The sequence below is a fragment of the Microtus oregoni genome, unplaced genomic scaffold (assembly GCF_018167655.1).
Source record: "Microtus oregoni isolate MIOR12 unplaced genomic scaffold, Mior012 000047F_ref0000412, whole genome shotgun sequence".
Taxonomy (NCBI): domain Eukaryota; kingdom Metazoa; phylum Chordata; class Mammalia; order Rodentia; family Cricetidae; genus Microtus; species Microtus oregoni.
The window spans coordinates 7,325,336-7,347,684 of record NW_024543221.1 but is presented as its reverse complement, the minus strand read 5'-3'; the positions used below and the strand labels follow the sequence as shown (position 1 = coordinate 7,347,684).

At 42.8% G+C, this 22,349-nt stretch overlaps 1 protein-coding gene across 4 annotated transcripts in view; it reads left to right on the top strand.

The window, feature by feature from the left end:
* The window catches only part of Mia3 (MIA SH3 domain ER export factor 3), a 42,090-nt gene extending 20,755 nt beyond the window's left edge, over positions 1–21,335 (top strand). The window contains exons 1-24 of one of the 4 annotated variants that reach the window (XM_041635523.1): positions 2,669–2,938; positions 3,780–3,911; positions 7,750–7,771; positions 8,384–8,472; positions 8,711–8,788; positions 8,897–9,007; positions 11,277–11,348; positions 11,521–11,625; positions 12,219–12,341; positions 12,431–12,542; positions 13,222–13,277; positions 13,732–13,822; positions 13,988–14,126; positions 15,153–15,254; positions 16,100–16,160; positions 16,270–16,305; positions 16,380–16,447; positions 16,565–16,665; positions 16,821–16,955; positions 17,696–17,764; positions 17,872–17,945; positions 18,027–18,098; positions 19,385–19,535; positions 20,521–21,335. In XM_041635523.1, the coding sequence (XP_041491457.1) occupies positions 2,828–2,938; positions 3,780–3,911; positions 7,750–7,771; positions 8,384–8,472; positions 8,711–8,788; positions 8,897–9,007; positions 11,277–11,348; positions 11,521–11,625; positions 12,219–12,341; positions 12,431–12,542; positions 13,222–13,277; positions 13,732–13,822; positions 13,988–14,126; positions 15,153–15,254; positions 16,100–16,160; positions 16,270–16,305; positions 16,380–16,447; positions 16,565–16,665; positions 16,821–16,955; positions 17,696–17,764; positions 17,872–17,945; positions 18,027–18,098; positions 19,385–19,535; positions 20,521–20,837 (2,427 nt within the window). In that variant the 5' untranslated portion in view covers positions 2,669–2,827 and the 3' untranslated portion in view covers positions 20,838–21,335. Of the gene's footprint in view, positions 1–2,668; positions 2,939–3,779; positions 3,912–7,749; positions 7,772–8,383; positions 8,473–8,710; positions 8,789–8,896; positions 9,008–11,276; positions 11,349–11,520; positions 11,626–12,218; positions 12,342–12,430; positions 12,543–13,221; positions 13,278–13,731; positions 13,823–13,987; positions 14,127–15,152; positions 15,255–16,099; positions 16,161–16,269; positions 16,306–16,379; positions 16,448–16,564; positions 16,666–16,820; positions 16,956–17,695; positions 17,765–17,871; positions 17,946–18,026; positions 18,099–19,384; positions 19,536–20,520 lie in introns of those variants that run through there. The other 3 variants (XM_041635521.1, XM_041635524.1, XM_041635522.1) reach the window with 3 other exon arrangements.
* The last annotated feature ends 1,014 nt before the right edge of the window (positions 21,336–22,349 follow it).

Genomic DNA, 22,349 nt, shown 5'->3' with positions numbered 1-22,349 from the left:
CTGACAGCGGGAAGCATCTGGCGAGGTCTCTGGAACGCTGTGGGACTTCCTCCCAGGGCTGGTTCTCCTTTATAGTCAGAGGGCAGTGTAAAGATGTTGACTGCCCAGCAAATTCAGGGGAAAGGCTGCCTGGGTGAGAAAGAGGGAGCAGAGCAAATCCATCTTTAGCTGTTTCTACGGTTGCTCATGCTGGCGGCAGCTGCCTGTCAAAGGTGTGATGGTCCTGAGCCCTTAGAGTTCCGGTGCTTCCGATGACTGAGCCAGGCTCGGGAGTATCCTCTGACCAGTGCAAGGAATCAGTGGTTGATGTGGGAGGAAGTCTGTCTTCCTCACATTCCTAGGCATGTATGGGCTGTCTTCTGGGTCTGAGTTAGAGACACAGACATGCTACAGGATATGGCCTCCACTTGTCGGGTGACAGAGGAAGGTAAGACCTGAAAGGCAAGAAGGGATGCAACGCTACGAGATGCTGGCATGCTCAACGGGCATGCTCTAAAAAGCATTCTAATGGTTCATTATGCACAAGGCATCTGCTAGGAATTAAGGGTTCTAGTATGGCAGCTAGCAAAATGGCTCAGCGGGTAAGGGCACTGGCTGCCAAGTCTGACTGTCCGAGTTCAGTCCCACATCCCACATTGTTGAAGGAGAGCACTAGTAAGTTATCTCTTACTAAGAGAGCCTGTAAGTTATCTTCTGGCCTCTACACATGTGCCATGGCATGCACATGCATCCCCACCCACAAACAAATGTAGTGAAAGGGAGTCTAACATGGGCCAAGCGTAGTCTTGATTTTTGCAAGGCTTATGGAGGTAGGATATGTGAAACCCGAGGACCGATGTACAAGGCAATATGAAGTTTCCAACAAGGTGCAGTTACCCAGGAGGTAATGAGTTCCGCCTTGATTAGGGAAACACAGCGTCATGGGTCCGTTGTTGGCTGACACTTGGAATCCTACAATTAGAAGGGCCTTTGGAAGATGGCTGCCCCAGTGTCTCACTAATTACAGTAACTTCCTGACAGGTTATTATGAGGTGTGTGCATTAGCAATTCTTTTAAATGTATTCATTTTTGAAGTTGAATACAAATAGATACTTTGTGCTCAGCATCGCCCCATCACCGCTCTGCTCGCCCTTCCCCAGCTCGCCCTTCCCCTGCTCGCCCTTCCCCTGCTCGCCCTTCCCCAGCTCGCTGGTTCGTCATGGAAGGAAGTTTCTCCTGGACAGTTTCACTTCTGTTTTCATGGCATATGTACATGCATGCTTTTGTGTGCCTAGTTAAAATCCAGGAACTGTAAATGACAGAAAACATATCTGTCTTTCTGAGACTGCCTTAATCCACTCAATGTGGTCATCTCTAGCTGGACCTACTTTCCTGCATGCATCAGCGATTCTTAGTGTGAGCTGCCTGCCTTTCAGGGGCACATATCCTTCTACTGTAGTCAACTCATTTTTTGTACTGATTCAAAACGTCCTTCTGTGTGAAACTCTCTGTAAGATCTAATTCCTTTATACACAGTAATTCTTTCAATATGTGAAGTTAGAGCCTGTTTTAAATTTTATTGGTTGTTTTTGTTTGTTCTGTTTTATTTTGAGACAGGGTCCCTCTACATAGCTCTGGCTGTCCTGGAACTCAGTATATAGACCAGGCTGGCCTCAAACTCACAGAGATCTGCCTGTCTCTGCCTCTAGAGTGCTGGAATTAAAGGTGGGAGCTACCATGCCCAGGTTTTTAATATTTTGTCATGAAAATGTCAAACAAAAGCAGAGAGACTAACTAGGCGATAACATTAGATTATAACAATGAAACATTCATTTTCAAATCTGGAAGGAGTTCTGTAAGATTTTGCCACACAGAAATAAAAAATGCTTGAGAAAGGTCCAGTCTTTTAGACTCTTTCTGAAAGAGCACAGATCTCAGACCAGTTATTGTGTAGCCTTTTTTCTCTGAATTATGATGCCAGAGCCTTAAACATTTAGTTCTTTATCTTTTTCCTGGTGGTCAGTATTCTTATTTTCCCATTTTGCTTGTTTAATATATTTGGAAACCATATACCAGCACCGCATACAATTATTATTGCTGCTGGAGGGGCCTGAGAAACCCAGCTTTCTCTTTCCCCAGGCTCCACCCACAATCCCATTTTGATAGTTCCTTGGCCATGCTGACCTTATGTGGCAAGTGAGCTTTCTTCATCTGGATTGTCCTTCACTGGACGAGAGCCACTTTGTGCTTTCGTCCCCTCTCTTCCCTCAATGGACTCTTCCGCCCAACTCTACATGTTATTTTCCCCTCGCTCACTTCTCGGTCCTCTAGCGCTCATCTCTGCCCCCCTTCCCCCGCCCCCCCCCCCCCCCCCCCCCAGCCTCGCTCACTTGGACTTTAGTTAACTCTGCGCCCTTGGCCCTCACTTGGACTCTCCTGCCCAGGCCCATGCTCTTTTCTCCCCTTCTCTCTCCTTGATGGATCTGAGTGAGCTAACCTATATGCTCACTCAACCTTTCCCCCTCACCGGATTCTTCCGTTCAGCGCGTTGTGGTCCCCCAGCCCTGCTCGGTTGGTTTGTCCCGCACTAGTCCCGCCCCCGCATTAATCCCGGCCCTGTACTCCCGGCTCGCCCGCTTCCTGGGTGCGTTGACGTGAGCTCCTGGGCGCCGTCTGATGACGTGTTTTCCCCGGAGGCCTAGTGCGGAAGGTGCCGCGTCCAGGGAAGGCGAAGTTCATTCCTGGTGTCCGCCCCCCCTGAGCCGGTCCTTCCCGAGGCGGAAGCGGTGAAAGCCGGCTAGGTGCTGTCCGCAGGAAGCGTCACCTCCGCGCAGCTGCCCCAGACACGATGGACTCAGTGCCTGCCACCGTGCCTGCTGTCACCGCCTCCCCGGGGGATCCCGAGCTGCTGGGCCCCCTGTCGGTGCTCTACGCAGCCCTCATAGCCAAGCTACTGGAGGTGACAGTTCCCACTCCCAGGGAGGGGCCGCGGCTGTGGCTGGCGGGTGGACCAGTGCTGGGCAGAGTGGGTGCCCAGAGCGACAGCCCCGGAGAGGGGAGCGAGGCTGCGGTGTGGGCCGCTTAGGTTGCTTACTGGGTTTTCACGGAGCACTGTCGAGGTGGCAGGCACCGCGTTACGTGGAGGCTTCCTTTCCTGGTGGCACTGCCGGGGGGGTGGGGCCAGTATTATAATTAGCAGGTAGTGAAAGTCTGGAGTGGGCAGGTGTGTAATAATCCTGCCTTTAAGGAAACATTTAGAGCTAATAGTCGCGTAGATGACTTTTGAGAGCAGGACCCCTAAAACCGGTTATCAAGAGCTGTCTGAACTTATTCAACACTTGTCTTCGTTTATGTAAACCTGGAGCCAATACTTAAACTATGAGGGGAAGAACACATTATATTATCACACTGGATTGAATTGCACCCACAAAAGTTGATTAGTTTATATTTAAAGTTTTCGTGTTGTGTACTTTTCAAAGTAATAAAACAACTTATCTAAAAGAATGATCCAGGGAATTTTTAACTATATATAAACAATACAATATGGCAGAGCCTATCAGAAACTGGAAATATATGGCCAACTTAAAGATATTTAGACACTTGACTTGAAAACACTCCAAGTTAAACAAACATGAGAATGACAATATCCTGTATTTTTTAAAAGTGGGAGGTATTGAAGCTAGAAGGCCAGGAGTGCTCATCTGATGCAGGCTACTTAGAATTTCGGGGAAGATTCTTTTAGAATGTTTTATTGTAAACATTTTCAAGGTTTCCCATTATTTCTGATGTGTTGGTTTCAGTTGATTGCCACGTTGCCCGATAACGTTCAGCCCGGCCCTGACTTTTATGGACTACCATGGCAGCCTGTGATCGTGACTGCCATCTTGGGAATTGTCTCATTTGCAATTTTCTCCTGGAGAACTATTCTTGTTGTAAGTAAATTCAGTGACCTTATCACATGACTCAGGAAGTGTATGAGGTATTTCGTACTCACTGCCCCTTTTACCTATTTATTTTAAATTAGTAACATGAATGCAACTTGCTGGTTATAATTCTATCTTGGTAATTTAGTGTAATCTTTGTATTGATAAAGGCTTAAGAAAACAAGGTAACATTTATTATCGTGATGGGAAAATCATTTTGATTTTAAAAACTCCTATACCATTAGATATATGTACACTGTAAGTAGAACTGGGAATTCTTAAAGTCATCCTTAAAAATAATTTCATAATATATATCAGAAGCTTTAAAAATAAAGTCAGGTGGATAATATATCCTCTTAAATAGTATGATAAATCTTGTGTAGTGATCTCTATGAAAGAAATAACCAATCATATACATTAAAAATCTTACACAAGAATGCTGAATGGCACAGTCTTTATTTCTAATTAGTTATTAGATGTGTGTGTGTGTGTGTGTTTTCTGCATGTGCACTTGCACACAGGCCATGGAGGGTGTGCAGAGGTCAGAGTACAGTTTTGTTGATCTGGTTCTCATCATCTTCCTTTACCTGCATTCCAGGGATTGAACTCATCATCAGACTTATATCATCTGGCAGCAGGCGCCTTTACCTGCTAAGCTATCTTGTCAGCCCTGGAAGGGTATTTATTAGAGCGGGAACTTGCAGCAACCTAATATATATTTATATAATGGGATATTTGATGATTACAAAGACAGTGAGATGCAGCAAATGCTCATAATGTAGTGTGAAGTGGAATGAAGCACAAACTGACTTAAAAGGAATGTTAAACTGCACATATAAACACATGCATGCACACTGCAAAATAGTACAGCGACACACGGCAGCAGATGAGGTCATTTCAGTCTATGTATATGCTTGTGTGCATGTGAATTTGGAGCTGGAGTGCAGGTGGTTGTGGGACTAAACTCCTGTCCTCTCTAAGAGAAGAGGGCTTTTAATTCTGGAGTCATCTTTAAAGTCTTGGCCTTTGTATGTGTTTCCCAAGTTTTCTGGTTTGATCACATGCTGTGCTGTTCAAAAAATATTCTTTTATTTGGAGATTACAGATTGTAGGTTGTCCAAAGACACATTTGCTGTGCACAGCACCCCCGTGTCTGCGCTCTGTGCGCTGGCACCCAGTTCGCGAGCTTCCGGCAAGGGGGCTGGAGGTTAAAATACACAGACACACACAGACAGAGAGACAGCGACACGGGTCATCCTTGAATTCCCCAAGAATGCCCATTTATTGTGTTCAGGGGCAGATTATATAGAGATAGCCACGCCCCAGCCAGACCCACCAGAAACCACTCTCCTGCCATCAGGAACTCCTGAAGGTCTCGTGTTCAGAGCAGCTGTAGGCACTCAGATCAGGGGATTACAAGAAATTCAGGATCTGGCGGGGGGGGGGGGGGGTCTCACTGCTCCCAACACACATTATTACATTTTCATTCTCTTTTTTTTTTCCCCCTGAGCAGAATTTGTTTTTGAGATTCACAGTTCAGTGTGGGAGCCTTGGGCTTTCCCTGAGATTCCTCAGTTTGCTTCCCCATTCTTACCTGCTCTGTTAGTTTGGGTGATATGGGATGAGTACAGATGATTCTTTGATTGACAAGGCTACACCATTAAAGAGATGGACATTTGTTTTCCTGTGTTGGAAACTTTTGTTTGTTTTGTTTTGTTTTGTTTTAACTCCTAGAACTGGAGTTACAGATGGTTGTGAACTGCCGTGTTGGTATTGGGAACCCAGGTCCTCTGGAAGTGCAGCTAGTGTTCTTAACTGCTAAGCCATCTTTTCAGCCCCCAAATGCATTTTCTTACAAGATATTTATACGTGTGTTCTATTGATAAGTTTGAAATTCCACGTGTGATTTGTGGATGGGTCTGAATATCTCATCACCATTTAATAGTAGCATTTGAGGAACTGAAGAGATGACAGCTCAGTCAATGATTTAGTGCTCGTTGCTCTTGCAGAGAACCCAGGTTTGATTCCCAGCACTCAAGGTAGTTCATAACCATGTATACCTCTGGTTTCTAGGCTATCCAACGCCTGCTTCTGGCTTCCACAGCCACAAGGCATGCATAGGGTGCACATACATAGAAGCAAGCAAAACACTCACATATAAATAAATATTAATTTTTTTTTAAAATAGTAGCATTGGAAAAGAGAAATATGTTTTGAGTCACAAAGAAATTTAGTGGTCCATCACAGTGGCCCAGTGGGTAATAGTGCCTGCAGCCAAGACTAACAACCTGAATTTTATCCCAGGACCCAACATGGTTGAAGGAAAGAGCCAATTCCCACAAGTTGACCTCTCATTTCCATGTGTACATATGTATGCCATGGCATGTGCACCCCCCCCCCCCCCCCACATAAGTAAATAAGTGCAATTTGGTGTTGTGACATTCGTCTATAACTATAACCCCAGTACTCGGAAGGCATAGGCAGGTGACTACATTGTGACATTCGTCTATAACTATAACCCCAGTACTCGGAAGGCATAGGCAAGTGACTACATGGTTTACGTGGTTTACATAGAGAGTTCCAGACTAGCCAGGGCTGCAGAATAAGACCATAGCTCAAAAGAAAAAATAGATTTAGTAAATCTTTCTGCACTAATAACTGCCTTTGCTTTACTGCTCTGGGAACAACAGTTTTAGCTGTCAACTCTCCTGTACATTTCCTCTGAAAATACATCTTTTTCAGGCCATTACCATCTACTAACATTACCATTGTTAGTAGTCTTGGAAGTCATGTGGTACTCTGATACCAGATTCCGAGTTGCTGTTAATTTTTTTTGTATGTTCATGATGTTTGTGTGCATGCGTGTGTGTGTGTGTGCGTGTGTGCACGCACATGTGTGAGTGTGCATGTGTGGAGCTCAAAGGTCAACCCCTGGTGTAGTCTTAGTTTTCTTTTTGGAGACTGGGTTTCCTATTTAATTATCTAATGCCACATCTGGCAGGCTGCTGGCTTGCAGGATTCTGGGAGACTCATATTTCCACTTCCTGTCTTACCGTGGGAGCACTGGTTACAAATACGTACTGCCATTCCTGTGGGTCCTCACTCTTAACACGGCAAATGTTTTAACCACTGCCCCAACCATGTTAGTTTATTTCTAAATTCAGCAGGTAGACAACTCTGAATAGGATGTTTTCTGGTGAGTACATATCTAAAGACAAAGATTTTCCCCTTAGTTTAGTTTCTTTGTCTTTTTAAACGCTCATTTCTAGAGATTGGCTATTGGGAGTTGTCAGATGATATCAAGTAAATAAATTATTGATAGATTTATTGCTAAGCTAGTAGCCATGTGTATTAAGCATCAGTGCTCATATCTTAAGATTGGTGCTCCCTTAATAGATGCACAAACATACTTGTAGCTGCAAAACAAGATACACATCTTAGTGTTTTTATCTATTGAAGCTATTTATGAAGTATGAATACCAATTACATATGAATTGCCTTTTAGCTTTGTCTTTTAAAAATAATTTTTAGACTACATTTATTTATTTATTTGTATGCATTTGAGCCATGGTGTACGTGTGCAGGTCAGAGTACAACTTGCAGGTTCTCTCTTTGCACTCTGTGGGTCCAGGGGAAGGAATTCAGAATATCAGGCTTAGCGATAGCACCTTTGCCTGCTGCTCTATCATGCTAGCCCGAGCTCTTCTTATTTTTAATACTGGGGATTTATTTTGCTGCACCTAGTTGTTACTAAATTTCCATTTGTTTATGGTTCTCACTTCTGTATTAGGAACAATATAATAATTATGTTTTGATAACAAATTTAATTTTATTTCTTTTCTTTTAGGTAAAGAGTAGAGTATATCAAGGTAAATCTCTAGGTTTGTTTCCCCTTATACCAACCCTCTGCATTGGTGTTTAATGTTAGTTTTCTTTAAGCTAGACAGAGGTACCGTGACTTCTCATGCCTGACTGCTTTATTAACTCCTGGAAGCTTACTGTTTCTAGGCCACCAGCTTGGCTGATAGAACCGTGATGACGCCAGCTGAGACAGGCGGCAGCAGTAAATTGAGAGAGTGGGGAGAGCAGGGTTAGTTAACTTTGAATGTTGGTGCAGTGCACGTTTGTTACATCTGAACACGTTAAATCTGTATTTGAGTAGATGACATGCAGGATGGTGGGATGAACTGCTGTTTTGTATTTCTGTTTCTCTTTGCAAATGACATCTAAAGCAGTTCCGTTTTCTGAGATGGGATCAAGTTATAGCATTTCTTTAGATTCTTCTGTATCTCTAAAATAAGTTAAAACTTTAATATTCTTACATCCTTATTGCAGTCACTACAGACTGCTTTAAGGACAGACTAGTCATGCAAAGCATGTTTTCCTCCTAGTGCCTGACCTGACAGCATGCCTTTGCCGCAGTTCCCTGGGGCATCGGCTTCATTTGGGCTCACAAACTCACACATTTCCTTTCTTTTTAGTAACTGAGAAGCAAATTTCTAAAAAGTTGGAGAATATCAAGAAAGAAAATGCAGAACTTATGGAAAAATTGTCAGATTATGAACAAAAGGTATAATTACTCTTTTAATTTCCTCCCCTTGTTCCAGGTTGAATTTTTGTCTTTAACATTCCATTTATGAGTTTTTTTAAGATTCATATTTTACTTCATCATTTCCTGTGAGCCATCTAAGATGTCGGCGGTTGCTTTGTGTAGGAGGTAGTGAGCTTGGACATGACTTTGGTAGCATTATAATTTGTAGTTCATTCTGTGTTGTAACTATTAACCTTAAACACTTTGTTTTACATAGATCAAAGAGTCCAAAAAATATGTTCAAGACACAAAGAAAGAAAACATGATTCTCTCTGATGAAGCTATTAAATACAAGGTAAAAAAAATCTCTTTGGGTAAGTATTGCATTCTAAAAGTGAAAATAAATGGAATGAATAATTCTTACTAATCTAAATATCCTTTTTATTTGTTTGTTTTTGTTAAGGATAAAATTAAAGTACTTGAAGAAGCTAATGAAATTCTGAGTGACAAAGCCAAAAGTCTTCATCTTCTGTTAGAGTCCGAAAGAGAACAGAATGTTAAGAATCAGGGCGTGGTAAGTTTAGCTGCTAACTGGTGACGTAATTGAGCTTTTGAAGGGTTCTGCAGCGAGGGCAACTCTCCCGAGCTGTTAACTAAATCGAAAGGAGGACTCAGGGAAGTTGAACCTAATGTGGCTTGTCTTGGAGGAGTTTAACTTGTAACCCAGCGAGTTATTCTTATGGAAGAGTATTTTTGTTCTCAACACTAGATAATTAAACCAAATAGTTTAGCTCTGCTGTCCAGAACAGGTAGATGACCTAGGAATTCTAGCCTTATTGAATAGTTCTTGATCTTTTTTTGTTTTTTTTTAAAAATTCTCATTTTAATAAACTTATTTCAGTTTCATATAACAATTACAGAGAAAATAGAGTTCCCGTTATATCCTATCCCAGCTGTGCTAATCACCCAGCTAAGGAAGTAATAGCCAATCATTTCTCTGATGTTAAAATTATTCTTTTCAGCTTTGTTTACTGCATTCTTTGGAAATCACTATACATGGCTCACAATTAGAGGGAAGAATTACATTTTACAACCCCTTGAGGATGTGGTATCTTCATAAATCTTTGGAATTCTTCTGTATGAGATTTATCTATTTTCTTCCAAACCGAACTGTTTTTAGTGTAGGCAGTGAACCCCAACTCCCTACCCCTCTAGTGTCTCATAGGGTAAGTGAGTATTCTAACACCCCCTATTCCCCAGGATTCTGACCCTTGTGTCTCACTTAGGGTAAGTGAGTATTCTAACACCCCCTATTCCCCGGAATTCTGACCCTAGTGTCTCTCATAGGGTAAGTGTGTATTCTAAAATCCCGTATTCCCTGGGATTCTGACTCTAGTGTCTCATAGCGTAAGTGGGTATTCTAACACCCCCTGTTCCCTGGGATTCTGACCCTCGTGTCTCATATATGGTAAGGGGGTATTCTAATACCCCATATTCCCTGGGATTCTGACCCTCGTGTCTCATATATGGTAAGGGGGTATTCTAATACCCCATATTCCCTGGGATTCTGACCCTAATGTCTCACATAGGGTAAGTGGGTATTCTAACATTAAGCTATAGCACTACCTTTTTTTATTTTTTAATTTTGAGATTGTTTCCACTAAGTTGCCTGTGCTGGCTATGAACTCTATCTGTAACCAAGACAGGTCTTGAAATCATGATTCTTTTGCTTCAGTCTCCTAAATTAGTATACATTATTAGCAGACTTGGCTAGGCAGAGAATTTTTTTTTCCCCAAGTTAGTTTTCTTCTACCACTAGGAGGAGCTGGGGATGGAAGACAACAGTGACATTAATTTGAATTGGCTGACTTGAAAGATTTTTTTACATTTTCTTTTATCTTTTTATGTGGGCATCTGCTATATTATCTTGTAGGTGGAGGTTGCTTGTTCATTTCCCAGCCACCCAGACCTGAAGTAATCACACAGAAACTGTATTAATTACAACACTGTTGGGCCAATGACTCAGGCATATTTTTATGCATCTTCAATTAACCCATATCTATTAATCTGTGTATTGCCACGAGGCTGGGGCTTACCAGAAAGGATCCAGTTCCTTCTCCTTCGGCAGCTACATGGTGTCTCCCTGACTCTCTACCTTCTTTTCTTCTCTATCTCTGCTTAGAATTCCCGACTTGCTCTATTCTGCCCTGACATAAGCCCAAGCAGCTTCTTTATAACCAATGGTAACAAAACACATTTACAGCATACAGAGGGGAATCCCACATTATTATCTCCTAACTAAGATGGTTGGATTATTACTACATTGATTTCCCTGCCCTCCTTAGGCCAAAATTGGATCCCTTACTTTTACCAAAAATATAGGCTGTTGTAGGATGTATTAGTGTTTCTGCCTTTAGTGTGTGTTGGCTAGTTTTATGTCAAGTTAACACAAAAGTTCAGTTGACAAAATGCTCTCATCAGGTTGGCATGTGGGGAAAGCCTGTGGTGCATTTTATCAACTGATGATTTATGTGGGCGGGCCCAGCTCTCTGTGGGCAGTGCTGCCTCTGGGCTGATGGTCCTAGAAACTACAAGAAAATGGGCTGAGTAAGCCAAGGAAAGCAAGCCAGTAAGCAGTGTTCTTTTGTAACCTCTGCATCAGTTCCTGCCTCCTGACTTCCTTAGATATGGATGGTAAAGCTGTAAGCAGAAATAAACCCTTTGTTCCCCAAGTCACTTTTGGTTAGTTTATCACAGCAATAGAAAGCAAATAAGGACAGCATGTGTGTATACTAGTGACTGTGCTGAGACCTGAGGCTCTGTGTTCTGCTTTCATGGGTCAGATACTAGAAAATAAGAAGTCTATCGAAAAGTTGAAGGATGTCATTTCGATGGATGCATCAGAACTTTCAGAGGTGAGGCTGCCTGTATGCCCTGCACAAGAGTAATAGCATTGTCTTAGTCTGGCTGAGCAAAAGTTTGATGCATGCTAAAGCATGTAAAAGATGAAAGTTGCATGATGTTTGGTTGAAAAATATAACTTTGGAGGGGGGAACTTATTTACTAACTGGGAGTGTTTTACGTTAGGTTCAAATTGCCCTTAATGAAGCCAAGCTTAGGGAAGAGAATGTAAAATCTGAATGTCATCGTGCTCAGGAAGAAAATGCCAGGCTTAAGAAGAAGAAAGAGCAGGTAAGGCCAGTTCTAAAGGTGGTGGCGTGTCCTCTCAGCAGTCTTTTCTTGGCCCTGCCAAGGAAAGGAAGTAAGTACTCAGGCTGGGTGTTGAGAAGTGGAAACCATGCTTCCCAGGTTGAGCAAATGTCTGTGTCATGAGTTTTCTTCACAACTTAACCCAGCACTCGGGGTTTATTCTTTATCCTGTCAAATGCCAGTCAGTCGTTGACATCAGTAGCCTCAAAAATAGTCAGGGTTTTTATATCAGATAAGTATTTTATAATCATTCTTTGAATAGTTATTTCTTCACTGACCAAGAGGAGGTTATATGATCAGAGTCTGAACTTAGGAGTCTGAGATGTACCCACCCGTTCATCGTGGGAAGAAAACAAAGTTGAGTTAGCAATAGTATTCTGAAGGCTGAAATAATTGGATCAACATCCTTGATCAGGCTCATGTTCTTCCTCTAGTTCTGGGACCATTCACCCTTTTTCTTTATTGATATTTTAGCACCTAGTGACATGCCAAGCAGAGCTGTGGCTTCCTACCCTGTCCCACATAGATCAGATGTCTCCCATACACACAGGAATTTATATGTTTTGACTTTGCAGTTGCAGCAGCAGATTGAAGAGTGGAGTAAATCACATGCTGAGCTCACTGAGCAAATCAAGTCATTCGAGAGATCCCAGAAAGACTTAGAAGTAGCTCTTACTCACAAAGACGACAATATTAATGTAAGTTTATCCTTATGAGTACACATTTAATCCTGTGAATTCTTCTGATTTAATCCAAGAGGCTCTTATACCATTCACTTCTTTGCTAGGCTTTGACTAACTGCATCACACAGTTGAGCTCGTTGGAGTGTGAACTTGAATCTGAGGATCAGAATGAAGGAGGAAATGAGTCAGATGAGCTAGCTAATGGAGAGGTAGGAGGTAAGAGCTGCTTCGGGGAGGCTGGACCTATTTTGTCCTCTTGGCTTCAATTTCAGTTCACTGAGGCTACTTTTCAGCTGTGGTAAGCTTTATGGCAGTGCGCTCACACCGCTGGACTTGTAGATATGAATGTCTGTGTTAGGCCAGGTGGGTTCCTCAGGTATAGTACAGTGTAGGCATGCAAAGACACTGACATGTATCATGGAGCTGTGTGAGTCTTCTCATGCCTCTAAGTATTAAAAAGGTACCTCATCCTTGTGGGGTGTGGTCTCTAGGCCTGAGGTGGTTGGACTCACAGATACGGCATTGTAGGATGCTAGAGGGTGATGTCTCCCAAGTTGAATACTAACTGCTCCTTACCACTGTGGGTGCTTTAAGTCCCACCTGGCAGTGGATTTGAGGGAGAATAAAGGCCTGGGTATCTTTAAGTAGACATTTATCCAGGTGGAGGTGATCTGACAGAGGAAAGCACTCTATCTCGGAGCAAGGATGATGTTTTTTTATTGCACAAACTGGTAAACTCTGTACATATAAATTTTCAGTTCTAAATTAGTTAATCAGTTTTCTTAGGTTTTTGTTTTTATTCCACTGTTTGAATATGATCATGGTTTGAGGGAAGTCATGGGAATGTCATTAAAAAGCAACAAAGAAAAAGCAACTGAAGCCTTTTCTCTTGTAGGTGACCGAAATGAGAAGATCAAGAATAGGATTAAGCAGATGATGGACGTCTCTCGGGTATCATCCTGTTTGAAGTCCCAGAAGCATCCGGGAGTGTAGAAATAGGAGCGGCGGGGCTGTGTCCCCGGCACCCGGCCACCCACATGGCTAGCTTATGCCCCGAAATAATTACATGGAAACTGTATTCTTTTAAACACTGCCTGGTCCATTAGTTCCAGCCTCTTAACCCATTTCTAATAATCTGTGTAGCCCATGAGCTGGCTTACCAGGAAAGATCATAACCTGCGTCTGCCTGGAATGGGAGAATCATGGCGACTCCTTGACTCAGCTTCTTTCTCCCAGCATTCTGTTCTGTTTACTCCGCCTACCTAATTTTATGTCCTATTAAAGGGCCAAGGCAGTCTCTTTATTTAACCAATGAAATTAACACAAGCCAGAAGACTCTTCCCCATCACGGGAGGCCTTCCTATGGCTTACTTTTAAGACTAGATCTTTCTTCTGTAATTTTCAGACACAAACTGCAATCTCGGTAGTTGAAGAGGATCTAAAACTTTTACAGCTTAAGCTAACAACATCAATGTCCACCAAATGCAACCTGGAAGGTAGGTTCTGGAGATAAAATTGCCATGTATTAGAACAATTTAAAATTTGACTAAAAAGATAAATAGATTCGAGTGTTCATGCTTCTCACTTCTCAGAACTGCCCCCTCAGTCCTGTCTCTGAGGCCTCTGTGCACATACAGAGGAAATCTTTGTCTTCCTGACAGACCAAATCAAGAAATTAGAAGATGACCGCAACTCGCTGCAGACCGCTAAAGCTGGGCTGGAAGAAGAATGCCAAACTCTGAGGCAGAAAGTGGAGATCCTGAATGAGCTGTACCAGCAGAAGGAGATAGCTCTGCAGAAGTAGGGTCCCACTGTTCTACTGGCTGTGCAGTCACCGCTTTGTCTAAAGTTCATTTACACTTTCCCCACAGAGACTTGACTTTTCCTTTGTGCTTTATTTTCTATGACTTGCTGTGTGTGCGCATGTGTACTATATGTACTTGATTTGGGTGGGGTGTGGAGGTCAGAGGTCATAGTTAGTTGTCTTTTCCTCCTTTGATGTCCACCATTGTTTCTTGAGACATCCTTTATTGACCAGAAGAGCAAGCTGGCCAGCCAGTGAGTTTTGGAGATCTGCCTGCCTCTGCCTCCCCCTGCTGGGGCTATAGGTGTACTCCTTCACACTTAGCTTTTTATACAATGGTTCTTCTAGTACAACATAAAAAAGTGATTAGTGTTGGGCGGTGGTGGCGCATACCTTTACCTTTAATCCTAGTACTTAGGAGCCAGAGGCCAGCCTGGTCTACAGAGTGAGTTCCAGAACTGGCTCCATAGCTACTAAAAAACCTTTCTAAAAAAAACCAAAACAAACAAACAAACAAAAAAAAGTGATTAGTACCCTTTCAGGGCAGATGCCCCTGCTTAGTTGAATTAGAGTGCTGTTTTCCATAGGACGGGAAGGCACTTTAACACCTTCCTTCATACAGGCTACCCATAGACATAGTGCTTTTTACAGTTGTTTTCCTTACTTGTCATAGGAAATTATGGGGTACACTTAGAATGTTGCACCCTGCTTGCCAAGAGGTCAGTTTGATTTCTTGGATGTCAGGGAAGGTTTTCATTTCTTTGCATGTCTTCATGTGTTGGGGCATTAAGAGAAGACTAGGAAGCTGCATGGTGTTGGCACATGCATTTAATCCCAGTGAGGCAGAGGCAGGTGGATCTCCAATTTCAAGGCCAGCCAATCTACGGAATGAGTTCCAGGGCTACACAGAGAAACACTGTCTTGGAAAACAAACAAACAAACACAGGGTAGGAGATGACAATTGAATAGAGAGAGAGCCTGTTGTAAGAAACGACATTCACCTAAGAAATGGTTGATCCTAGGAAACTGAGTCAAGAAGAGTATGAGCGGCAAGAGAGAGAGCAGCGACTGTCGGCTGCAGATGAAAAGGTGGTTCTGGCTGCGGAGGAAGTAAAAACATACAAGTAAGTTCAGGCTCTGCATGGGGACTGGGGCCTCGCACGGGGCTGCAATTTCCTTTCTACAACTGTTTCATAGAAGAAAACAACACAGAAACTAAGTGAGGAGGGGCTATAAGACCATTCATTCACCTAGGGAAAAGTTAAATGAAAGAGGCTAACATTAACTTACTTAGGAATGTAAAAAGGCCCTTGTTTCTTGCAGGTGGCTGTGGGTGGCAGGGTGGGGAGGAGTTTTACATATTAGAGTGGTTCTCAACCTTCCTAATGATGCGACCCTTTAATGCAGTTCCTCATGTTGTGCTGAACCCCAACCATAAAATTATTTTCCTTGCTGCTTCATAATTGTAATTTTTCTACTGTTATGAATCGTAATGTGTTTTTGAAGATAGAGATTTGTCAAAGGGGTCTCATCCCACAGGTTGTTTTAGAGTCATTCTTTAAACAATGCAGTTTGCTATGTAACTTCAAAAAAAAAAAATCCCTGCAGTGATTATACCATTGCTAGATCAGTAGTCATTAGCCTGTTTAGCTTTGTTTTTTGTTTTTTTGTAGAAAGAAAAATAAGTTGTGTAATTGTATAGAAACAGATATTCATTGCAAGATTTTTTTGAGACTATATTGAAGATCATTAAGGAAATAATAATCTAAGAATCTCTAGCCATGAAATGACAGGAAAATTAATGTGTTTTGATTATACTGTACTTTCAGTAAATTTATATAAAACATGTTTTTGTATGTCTGGTAAAATCTTTAAAACTGTAACTGCCCATAGTTAAGGGAACCTTGTTGGGCTGCTGCCAATTTTATCGAGTGGTATTTTAACTGATAATGCCAAGTGTAATTCTTAGGCGGAGAATTGAAGAAATAGAAGAAGAATTACAGAAAACAGAACGATCATTTAAAAGCCAGGTAAAAACTATATTGACCTGCCTTAATTGCAGATTGTTTTGATAACTAATCTATATTAAAGTAGGCAGTATAAAGAGCCTGAATGTGTATTTAATGTGTTGTCTTTCAGATCGCTGCTCACGAGAAGAAAGCTCATGATAACTGGGTAAGGGGTTTTTCTTTTTGGATTTTGTGCACAGCCTACTCCATCTGAACCACAATGCTTTTCTCTTCCAACAGCTCAAAGCTCGTGCTGCAGAGAGAGCCATGGCAGAGGAGAAGAGAGAAGCTGCTAACTTAAGGCACAAGTACGGAGTCTTGACACCTGTTTTTCAGGGGTTTTTATGGTGTTTTAATGCTAGTTGGTATCTAATAAGGAACTGATTGCTATTTCAATTTAAGTCCATTCTTTCTTAATATTCAAGATTACTGGAAATGACCCAAAAGATGGCAATGAGGCAAGATGAACCTGTGATCGTAAAGCCAATGCCGGGAAGACCAAATACTCAGAACCCTCCCCGGAGAGGTAGGAAGCACTTTGTACAAGGCAGCAGGATTTTGGTGTGGAATGTGTGTAAATTAAACTTTACTTCTGTAATAGGTATGCTGCCCTAGAAAGACTCCTGAGCTTCCTGGAGGGAAGGGGCTGTCATAGTGGTAACAAGGCATTGCTGTCTTCAGGTCTGAGCCAGAATGGTTCTTTTGGTCCATCCCCTGTGAGTGGCGGAGAATGCTCCCCTCCCCTACCAGCAGAGCCACCTGGGAGACCTCTCTCTGCCACACTCAGTCAAGGAGACATGCCTAGAAGTGAATGTGGTGAGCACTGGCGTATCCCTCTGCACTACAGTACATGATGTGGGCTCTTAATGGGTTAGAATTCAGGTATGTCCCCATAGAAAAGCGGGCCACTGTAAGCGCTGCTGTAAGATTAAACTGTGACTATGAAATGCCACCTTCCTCTGGTTCTGTCTGGCGCTTAGGAAGACTGTCAGTCAGACTGGGAAAATGCCACCAGTACAGTGTGATTGCATCTCTAGCCTCAAGCACCAGACCAGTATCCTTACTATAAAGTCTGTTGCTCATCTTTAAAACTAAAGCAATTCTTGGGGCTGGAGAGGTGGCTCAGTGGATAGCAGCACCTGCTGCTCTTCCAGAGGTCCTAGATCTACTTCATACAACCAACATGGCAGCTCTCAACCACCTTTAACTCCAGTCCCAAGGGATCTGACACCCTTTCCTGTCCTCCATGGGTACTGCACACATGTGGTATAAATACATACATGCAAACAAAATACCCATACACATAAAACAAAAATAAAGGAAAATAATTTTAAAATAAATTTACAAAAACTGAGACAACTCTTGTTTTAATACTTGAAGTCTCTGCATAAATTGTGACTCATATATTGAGATCCCTTTGGAATTGCAGGTATATGCTCTCTTGCCTAGCAGGTCTATTTGTAATGCTGCTTTCTAGTTAAGAGTTGAGCCCTATCCACAACAGGCTATTCCCCTTGAAAACTACCTGTGAAGGCCTCTGTTGTTTCTTTCTCAAGGGTCATTGGACAGACATTTACCTCGCCCTCGATGGCCATCAGAGGCATCTGGAAAGCACTCTGCTTCTGGTAAGGGGCCTAAGGACTTTCCAAGCCTCATGCATGAGGGACTTTCAAGTAATACTTCTCAGAGCCCACGGCAGGGTGAGTCTAAGTTGTTCTCCGGCCTCTTGCAGACCCAGGTCCAGCTCCTGTGATGAACAGCAGCTCCAGGAGCTCCTCCCCAGCGAAGGCCACGGATGAAGGCAAGGTACGCTCTGCAGGCAGATGAGTATTTCCTGCTGGTCTCCACCACCTCTCTTGTTCATATGTCTATTTGTTTCTTTAAAAGCAAACTGTTCCCCAAGAGCCTGACGGCCCCTCAGGTTCCAGCATGGCCCCTTTAGCTGAGCATCCAGTAGCAGTAAGTGTTTAGAGATCGAGGGTCAGAGTGGGCTTTGGTTTTGCTTGGTTTGTCCTTAGAAAGTTTATGAAAGCATGATACTCATCTTGCTCACCATCTGTCTAGTGGCAGTATCACTTCAGTTCTCCTTGACTTTGGAGTGTCGCTGAGCCAAAGTGGTTGGTTGTTGGTGTCCTAAGTTACTAATCAGTGTAGAGCAGTTGCTGCAGCCATTGCTACAGAGTGAAAAACCATCAGTGCAACTCATGCTGTGCGCTTTGTGCTGAAAACTCACGAGTAAAATAAACTCACTGTAAATCACATTACTCGGCTTATCTGCTCGAAACTGTGCCATTGAGAAACCCCTACATCTGTACCTGGCAAACTGTTTTGAATGATAGGAAATCAGATTGCTTACGAAAAGAAACGTGTAGCATCTGTTGATCTGGTCCTGAGCCATGGCTGTACAAGTTCCGTGTTCACAGAAGTGCTTACGTTTGTGACATGTGTGGCTATTGCAGTTACTCAGCCTTCTGTGCTACATTAACATAATATGGAAATTCCTGTCCTGTAGTGTTGCCAGCCAGTGAGGGTCATTACTGGAGCACCATCTTTCTAATTACAAACATGAAACGGAAAATATTGTGAAATGGAGTACAGGGTCCCAGGGATGTGCATGTTTTGAGAAGTCTTTATCCAAGGCCAGTCTGGGTGAGACTTCAGAGACTGGAGACTTAAATTATGGAGGCTTTGGAGCGGCACAGCCTTGGAGTGAAGCCTGGCATTTGAGTTCCAGCTTGCCCTCCTACATGCAGTATGACCTACAGCAAATCAGCTCCATTCCTCTTGCCTTTCATGTTTAAAGCAAAATAGTCAACACAGGCTGAGATCTGAGAATTGGATACTATGGCAAAGGCCTACTGATGCTACCATGAATGGTTGCGCTTACTGCTTGTGTAGAAAATGGATTTTCATTCTGTCCTCTATTCCTAATATGCACATATGGAATGACAGTGATGAGTGCTTCTTTTGATATGGATTGCAGTGGGTATGGCATGGGTATGGTGTGTCACAATCACTTCCTATAAAGCCGGTAGTCCTCTGGCTTTTCCCGTTCCTGTGCAGGTATTAAGTGGTGACTCGAGTCACTGCTTGCAGCATCCTTCTCCCCTCTCCAGTTGTCATGGGCAACGTGAGGTGGGGGGTGGTGTTACGCTGACAGTTCTTTGGACAGGTGCCAGTTTACTAGTCTTGGTATTTTATCATATAAAAGCATTTCCAAACTCTTAATTGCTTCTTTTCTACAGGTTAACATGGCTCCCAAAGGGCCCCCTCCGTTTCCAGGGGTGCCTCTCTTGGGTGGCCCTTTGGGAGGCCCTATACCACCACCCATTCGATATGGACCACCTCCTCAGTTATGTGGGCCTTTTGGGCCTCGGCCAGTTCCTCCACCATTTGGTATGATAATCTGAACAGTATTGATTGACTTGTAAAACATGCTCATCCTTTCTGTTCCTTGCTAAAGTAGTTGCTACCATAGAGCTTTCCAGGTGAGGATAAAACTGCGAATACATTGTACCCTATCCTCAAGCTTCTGAGCACATCTAGGTACTATTTAATCTCCCTAAACTGAGTTGGGCGTGGTTAGACAAGGTAAGGGATCATTTAGGGAAGCCAGTAATGTTCCCTCTGCAGGTGCTACATATGTTTGGAAAAGATGGGTGACACATGCCATAACACCCTGTACGTCACAGATACAAACAGAAGCATAAGCCACTGGTCATAGAATATAGACAGGAAAGCTAAACAATCCCTTCTCACTGGGACTAGATAGAAGAGAGGTGTTACAGAGAATATCATAGCAACCTAGTCAATGTAGATCAATTTGAGTCCAGCTCCTTAATGTATTTTGGCCACATGAACTTTCAGTTGACACTGTGGTAGGCAGTAACATCTCCTTTACCAACGTGGTTGCAGTGAATGTGTGTTTCACAGTGAATCTGTGTTTTCACTATCTTCCTGGCATGGCTGTTATTCTAAGTGGAGCTGTTCTGAAATTGCAGAGTGAAAAGAAAACTTGGAATTAGGCAGAGTAGTGTTTAAACCGGTCCTTTGCTTAGTGGCCACAGACTAAATTTACTAAGTCTTACTTGCCTTAAAGTCAGTGAGAAAGTCACTTGACTTTCTATGGCTAAAAAATTAGTAAGTATGAGCCGGGTGGTGGTGGCGCACACCTTTAATCCCAGCACTCGGGAGGCAGAGGCAGGCGGATCTCTGTGAGTTCGAGACCAGTCTGGTCTATAAGAGCTAGTTCCAGGACAGGCTCCAAAACCACAGAGAAACCCTGTCTCGAAAAATCACAAAAAAAAAAAAAAAAAAAAAATTAGTAAGTATGTTATTGCACTTGGGATGACTGCTCACTTACGTGGCTCTTGTGTTCTAGTTGCAGGCATGCGCCCACCATTAGGCATAAGAGAATATGCACCAGGTGTTCTGCCTGGGAAACGGGACCTGCCTGTTGATCCTCGTGAGTTTTTACCAGGGCATACACCATTTAGACCTCCAGGTTCACTTGGTCCAAGAGACTTCTTTATTCCTCCTGGTACTCGATTACCACCTCCAACTCATGGTCCTCAGGACTACCCACTGCCACCACCTGCTGCAAGAGACTCACTGCCTTCCGGCCCAAGAGAAGAAGCCCCACCTGCTTCTTCAAGCAGTGTCCAGGACCATTCACAGGCTTCAAAACCCAGCCCCTAACTTTGACCTCCATCATGACTCAAGAAGAGAAAGTGGACAGTACATAATTCATTACAGCAAAGGATTTCATTGGCTTCAAAACCTGAAAGGTTTTGTTTTTTTTTTTTTTTTTAGTACTAAGCTGCCTTGGCAGTCTGCATTTTTGAGCCAAACAAAAAAATATTATTTTCCCTTCTAAGTAAAAAATCACCTCTTAAGCTAGTGTCCTTCCAACTTTGAAATGTGCAATAAAGAATACCTGTGTTTAGTTCATGTAACATATGTAATTGCTAAATGATTTAGAATATCCTGAAGTATGAACATTTCCTGTGGAAATGCTTTAAGAACACATATTTCCATGGCCTTGGTCTAGTGTGTGTCAGCAAACACGGAGCAAGGCATCAATAGCTCTATCTGTGTCTCAAAGACTGTTACGCTAAAAAACATTTACTCGATCATAAACTCCTGTTGCTAAAGTTCTTTGTAGTAATAGTTCATAAATTTTGTTTATTAATATTTTCCAAGTGTCTGCTGATTCTTTGGGTTGTTTTGAGACATGTATCATTTAGGAAATCTGACAGCTGGGCTTCTGGAACTGCAGTGCTGAGTGTACACACTCCATGTGACATTGTTAAGTTCTCTAAGTCACCACTGAGCACTACGGGAATCTTCTCTTATTTAAATCGGCAGCCCCGCTCGTCCTGATTCTGCTGTCTGCCTGTTTGGGAACGATTTTCTGAGTATGCGTTTGCATTAGTATCAAGAATTATTTGGGGCTGGATGTCATGGCGCACACCTTTAATCCCAGCATCTGGGAGGCAGAGGCAGGTGGATCTCTGTGAGTTACAGGACAGCCAGCACTACATAGAGCCTGTCTCAAAAACTGAGGGGGGAAAAAAGATTATGTAGGCCAGCAAGATGGCTCAGCAGACACCTAACTGCCATGCCTGACAGCTGGAGTTTGATCCTCTGGATCCACCCAGTGAAAACAACCAAATTCCACAAGTTGTACACACATACACCTTGAAACATGGGGAAAAAATGTAAATTATAAATTTATTTGACATGATACTTTGTTGCTTTTAAAACTATTATTATTATTATTATTTTTTTTTTTTTTAAGTTTTCAAGACAAGGTTCTCTTGTAGCTGCTCTGGCTGTCCTGGAACTTACTCTGTAAACCAGGCTGGCTTCAAACTCACAGAAATCTGCCTACCTCTGCTTTCAAGTGATGGGACTAAACGCATGCACCACTACTGCCTGGCTTAAAACTATTCTTGCCCTAAGGGTGGATAACAAGATAAAAATCATGTGCCATGACTGTAAAACCATTTCTTTTTAGAAATGTATATTCTATCCTCTCTCACATCACCTTGCAGCTGACTTTCAAGAATATGACAAGAAACAATCAGGAAGGTGCCAAGAGGACAAATGACGGCAAACTAGGAAACTTACCTGTGTTTTCAGTACACAACTATGGACTGAGTTCAGTTATATGGTTGTTTTGAGACAGGGTCTCATTTTGTAGCCCAG